This window comes from Atta colombica, unplaced genomic scaffold (assembly GCF_001594045.1).
Source record: "Atta colombica isolate Treedump-2 unplaced genomic scaffold, Acol1.0 scaffold2, whole genome shotgun sequence".
Taxonomy (NCBI): domain Eukaryota; kingdom Metazoa; phylum Arthropoda; class Insecta; order Hymenoptera; family Formicidae; genus Atta; species Atta colombica.
The window spans coordinates 890980-897031 of record NW_017259293.1 but is presented as its reverse complement, the minus strand read 5'-3'; the positions used below and the strand labels follow the sequence as shown (position 1 = coordinate 897031).

Here is a 6052-nt window from a genome sequence, read left to right as displayed (position 1 = left end):
CTCTCTCTCTCTCTCTCTCTCTCTCTCTCTCTCTCTCTCTCTCTCTCTCTCTTCTATATTTCCTGCGACCAATCTTGTATCAGCGCTTATCAATCTTCGTGCAAGCACGTGCGCTTATTGGCTTACATCGTGAAGAAAATGCTATTCATTTTTTGAAATACTATTTATTTTGTTTAAACTAATGAAATAGTCTAAAATAAAAGTACAAATTTAGCACAACAATTTATGGCTTTAAATTAAGTTTCGAAACACTGAAAGAAATGTTTTGTACGTATAACCATTTATTTTGTTGACGTGTAATAACAAAAATTTTCTTACTTATTCATTAAAAAATTATGTTGTCTTAAAACTTACAACAATCTAATTCTGATTAGAACAATAAGTTCGATTGAAATAACAAAAATAATTTTAGGTAGCACGACACAATTTCTATATGAGATAATATGAGAAATAAAAGAAGAGTAAGAAAGTTTTTCACATATCACATCAATTACATATCAACAAAATAGATGGTTATATGTATTAAACATTTTTCTCAATGCAGAATAAATTGTCACTAGTTCCTTTAAAACAATATATTATAATCGCGATTATTATTTGTTTACTTTTACCCATATGATTTAAATCTCTAATCTCTTTGTCAATTATTATTATGTTATAATATGATATTTTATGTACTAGAAGCAGACTATAACTAAAAGCTAATTTAAAAAATAATGAAATATTTTCAATGACGGTCCAGATATCTTTAAATAAATGAAAAAATGATGAGTCATTTTCAGAGTGCAAATATTATTGCTAAAAAGTATTATTTTTAATACATTTGTCACATTATCAATTTTTTGATATGTATATTCAAAATGAATTTTTTCAGCTTTTAAGTTTTTTTAGCTGTCAGTATGTTAAAATTTGATTCGAATTCGATTCGTTTTCGAATCAGAAGGATTTGATTCGATTCGACGTAAAGATATCAGATTAGATTCGATTCGATTTGATTCGACCTTGCAAATGCTTGATTCGCACACTTCTAACTGCTACTCATGCTACTCACAATAGGTGTAATATTGAGTGTTCGCCTTTCTATGTCACCCTGTTCGAAAAACTCGCTACTAACGAGTTCGGCTACCCTCTTTTCAACCTCCCATGGTTTCGTAATGGCGGCTAAATCACAGACTGTCATCAACATCCCGCGTAGAAGCTCTCGATGATCACCAAATGCCCAGTTATAGCCACCACTGCGTGCTAAATTAAGAAAAGCGCCACGCTTTCTGAAGTAAACTGCCAGATCAGTAGAAAGTATCGCTTCTTCAAGAACCTTTACCACGCGCGAATATTCTTCTGGTGAAAGATTTGATAGGATTTGATTGCCCTGGCTGCTCAAAATCATCAGACACTGATCAAAGTGATGATGTTCCATCGTTGAAGTTGAATACAACTGTGCCAACGGTGATGAAGCTCTAAAAAATGAAGAAGTATCTCATATGGATATAAAACTATTCGTGATAACGAATATAAATGCGTATGTCAACCCGGTATACCCAACATTAAGAAAAGAAATTTTTTAATACGTATTAAATTAAGCTCGGTTTATTTCTATTTGTGACAATCTTCTTCCTCTGATGGTACAGGATGATTTCGGAACGTCCTCTTGCAGATTTAAATCTCAAGGTATCTCAAAGTTATTAGTATTTTTTTCAATCCTTTCTCAGCACACTAATTTTGAATCAATATCTCAGAAACGTTGAATTGCAACATTGCGAAAATTACAACAAAATCGCAAAATGTATAGTCAATGTTAAAATGACGTTATAGAAACATGCGTTGAATTGAATGTTTGTGAAACGTAAAATATTTTTCATTAATTAATTCAGTTTTATTATTAAAAAATGAAAGTATTATTGATTAATATATTCTAGAATACGAATGACAAAATTATAATTGAAAAAAAAACTTTCCCTCTCAATTGGAAATTAATTAAGTGACGCGGTAACGTCGCAATGCCAAGTGCATAAAAATATAAAATGGGTCGCTTGACCGTTTAACGTGCCATTGCGTATATGTTCGTGCCGCTGGCAAATTCGAGACACTACTACTAGCTTTATTTAGAGTTTTGACATCAACAAACTTTATATAAAGAAATTAAAATCGCAATCAAAAATCTAAAAATACTTTTATTATATAATGTCATTGGTATCTTTCGATTGCATCCAATTCGAATAAAATTCGTACAGCCAATATCGAGATCTGAAAATCGTGTCCCGAAGAGAGCATTTCAGCTTTTCAAATCGTACGTGTGATACATATAAAGTATTTTGTTAAGCTGCTTTTCATAATCCCTTCATACAATTTTAATTTTAATGTAAAATTAAAATAAAATTAGTAACGAACGTGAATCTTGATGCGCATACGGATATAATTTACATGAGACAGATAGATAAAGAAAGAGCGAGAGAGAGAGCGAGAGAGAGAGAGAGAGAGAAAGAGACGACAATAATTTTTTCTTCACAATAATTCATTGACAATTTTATATTAATATTTAACAATTTTAGTCATTTTCAGTCTATCTTATGTGTCTCGCGTAATGAAATATTTGGCTAGTTACATGTATTTCATATCCGTTTTTAATTAAGAAAAATGTATTCAATATCTTTTTTATGCACTTCTCGTATTTTTTCTTTTTTTAAAAAATTTTTTTAGATTTCCTTATTTTCCTAACGGAAACCAATCCAATCTTATACCTGATTCAACGGTGCTTAATCTCTGCGATTATATGGGAACTGCTGCTTCGATGATCCACAAACATTGAATGTATAAAATTTTGACATACAGATAATATAATAGAAAGATTACTAGTCAACGTTGCGTATTGGATTGATCAAACAAAAACAATATTACATAAGCATTCTGTACGCACAGTCGATTCCCATATAAACATATATACAAGTATAACAAATTTCTAGTTAAATAAGTTAAAAGATCGATTAAAGTGACTTAAATTTTCTATTTACATGATATTTTATTATTGTTCATTTTTTACAAAATTAAATAGATTTTGATATATAATTTGTTCAGTGTAATTCAATGTAATTTCAACGTTGCAGCAATATTAACAATTAATGTAGAAAGATCATCAATATGGATACAACATTGATAAAATATTGATACTTCAACAATACAATATTTCCATTGTTGAATCCAACATTGATGAATGATCCAACATTGCAATATTTCAGCAACATTTTTTCAACATTCTGTGCTGTATGAGTTTATAATTTTGAATCTTTTAAAGTACAAACAGTTACAAACTGATCTTAATTGAATACATATTAAAAAATCTTTTTTTTAATGTCAAGTGCCAAATTCTCATAAATGCGAAAGTAAATATAAGTGCTCACTTAATTTGAAAAGAATTGTTTGTTCCACGATGATCGAGATCATGACACAAACAGGCAATGATGAGGGCAAGACATTCAATTTCACCAAAGATTTTCCACCATTGCGTAGCCTAAAAATGATTACAATTCTCATTTCACAAATTACAATCTATGTTATGATCGATAAAAAAAAGCTCACCGTTAAAATAGCAAACATCATTTGGGCTACGTTAAAAGCATGCCGCCAATTATGATATGTAACATTCCGATAGTTTTTCTTTACGCTCAATAACCAACGACAAAGTATGTCATAATCGATGTGAAATCGTTCAACAAAGTCCAAATCGAGAAACATTCTAAGACACGCAGTAAGAGTGTCGCCATCTTCCATATGTATATCATCAAACTTGAAATCGTGCAATTGAAAATGCGCTGATGACGGGACTCTTAAATTCTGTCGAGACAGAGAATACATGATAAACGTATTTAATTAATGGTTTAAATATTATATGTAGTTGAAATATAGTGTGAAGCTGAAGTACACCAACCTTCAATCTTTGTGCGTCCTCCAATGATGCTGATGCATGGTAACTCAGTACTTCTAAAGTGACGCTTTGTTTTGCCATCGCTATTATAGCTTTTTCATACCTGAAGATCCGATAAATTAAGTCGAGTATTAGAGATAGACAAGATACACAAGTATACTCACATGTGCGTATTATGAATTCCCATTCCGCAGAAGATCGCAAACGCTTCAACAAAATTTTCATCGTTCTTTGTAAAAGGAAGATCATCGAATTTATTAATTAGTTGAATGACGCCTATTATTTGACCGGATGAATTCTTGATGGCCATACAAAGAATTGTTCGATGCTTAAAACCGGTACCATCGTCCACCAGTGGATCGAATCTCGGATCTTCGTAAGCATTCAATATATTGACTGTCTGAAAAATCTTTTAGATCGTCTCGAGCGCTAATGCTTTACAAGAAATTATTATTAATGAGCGGTACTTACTTCACCGGTAGTTGCTACATAACCCGTAATACCAACATTAATGGGAAATCTACTCTCGAAAGGACTGCAATAAAAGGATTTAATTAAATAAATAGAATAAACTTATCGAAAAAACCTAGCCGTAATTATAAACATGATTTACCTAGTGCGAGAATCAGAATCCTCGCCAGCGAGATCATTCGCTTCGAAATCAAAAACGCGCGAGAAACTTCCCTTTGAAGCTTTGTGCACGAGCAACACCTGAAAACAATCATGACATTGTAATGAAGGACGGATACCATAATGATAAACCCGGATTTTCAAACAACAGCACTTTGATACTGAATTAATGAAAAATGGATGGGGATCTGATGGAGATAAATTTTATTCCCCAACCGACTTTTCACCAGTCAGCGTCTTTTTGCTTGTGTAATTGCATTCTTCTCACGACGTTCGTTTATGTCAATTACCTGAACACGTTGGCATTGAATCAATGATTGCGTATGCGTGAGAATTCTAAAAACCATGTGCTCTATCGTACTTTGTTCCTCGAAAATCATTCTAGCCAAATCCAATAAAACCTGATGTTAATATTAAAACAAATTAGATCCCTCTTGTCATCATTTCGATTCGACGAAATTAATATTTACCTGATTTCTCTTCACCTCTAATTGGCTCTTTTCATAAAGTTGAGCATTTCTTAAACCGATACCACAGAATTGTAAATAACCAGCGAAAACCTTTTCATCTTGCGCAGTAAATTGTCCTTCGCCGCCAAGCTTGTTGATCACCTGTGCCACTCCGATTACATCACCATTGCAATCTTTAATAGGCATGCACAGCAAGGCACGCGTGCGGTATCCCGTTAAAGCGTCAATTTCGCGATTAAATCTCGAATCCTGAAACATTTAATGCCTATTTCTATCAATGTAGATTAATTTTAATCTTGGTTCACACACACACACACACACACACACACACACACACACACACGCGCGCGCGCGCACACAATTTACTTTTCATTCTTTTCTAATTAAAATTATTTTCTAATTAATATTATTTTATTAATATTATTTTCTATCTAAAAAAAGGTGAAGAGTTGATTAAAGAGTTAATTGAATCGAGATTAAAATTACGAGGGCTATCTAGAAGGTAAACTTTATTTTTTAATTTTGTCGCTTCAATAATGCGGTGCGCATGTGTACTGAGTTTGTTAATTCATTGAGGGATTGACACGATTTTCAATTATTCCCAGCAAACAAGAACGGATTGGATAAATCCATCTAAATGAAGTTTTCGAATCTGCGTTATTCGCGAAAAAGGTATTGAATTTTGTAGAGACAATACACTGAATCCTAATCTGAAGTCCCAGTCTTCAACTTAAGATTAATATTTCGCAGGATAAAGTTACGCTTTTTTCTGCCAAATTTTTACGTTTCCTACAAAAACGAATGGCAAAAATTGCATGGCTTATTTTTTCCGTAAAACTTTTTTTCGAATAAAAGGAATAGGAATCTCATAGTTTCAATCCCACGTCATCGATTAAAATGTGATGTGTTGAAGCCTCTCTCCTACTAAACTCTCTAGAATGAATAGATGAACATTCTCTTTTTTTCTCTTTTTCTTCTCTCCTTCTCCTTAATAATAAATAAATTTGAAGAATAGAATAAAGCAAGTAAGAGA

General features: G+C 32.2%; 1 protein-coding gene across 6 annotated transcripts in view; it reads right to left on the bottom strand.

Annotated features, from left to right (window-relative positions):
* Positions 1–6052, bottom strand: part of LOC108687079 (dual 3',5'-cyclic-AMP and -GMP phosphodiesterase 11) — a 332230-nt gene that overhangs the window by 12254 nt on the left and 313924 nt on the right. For all 6 annotated transcript variants that reach the window (XR_001931736.1, XR_001931737.1, XM_018192680.1 and 3 more), the window contains 9 exons: positions 5020–5268; positions 4840–4950; positions 4533–4630; positions 4391–4454; positions 4084–4319; positions 3923–4022; positions 3574–3828; positions 3396–3505; positions 1052–1457 (listed from right to left, as the gene is read on the bottom strand). Coding sequence is in view for 4 of the 6 variants with exons in the window: in XM_018192680.1 (XP_018048169.1) it covers positions 1052–1457; positions 3396–3505; positions 3574–3828; positions 3923–4022; positions 4084–4319; positions 4391–4454; positions 4533–4630; positions 4840–4950; positions 5020–5268 (1629 nt within the window). In the remaining 2 variants the exon portion in view is untranslated. The remainder of the gene's footprint in view (positions 1–1051; positions 1458–3395; positions 3506–3573; positions 3829–3922; positions 4023–4083; positions 4320–4390; positions 4455–4532; positions 4631–4839; positions 4951–5019; positions 5269–6052) is intronic.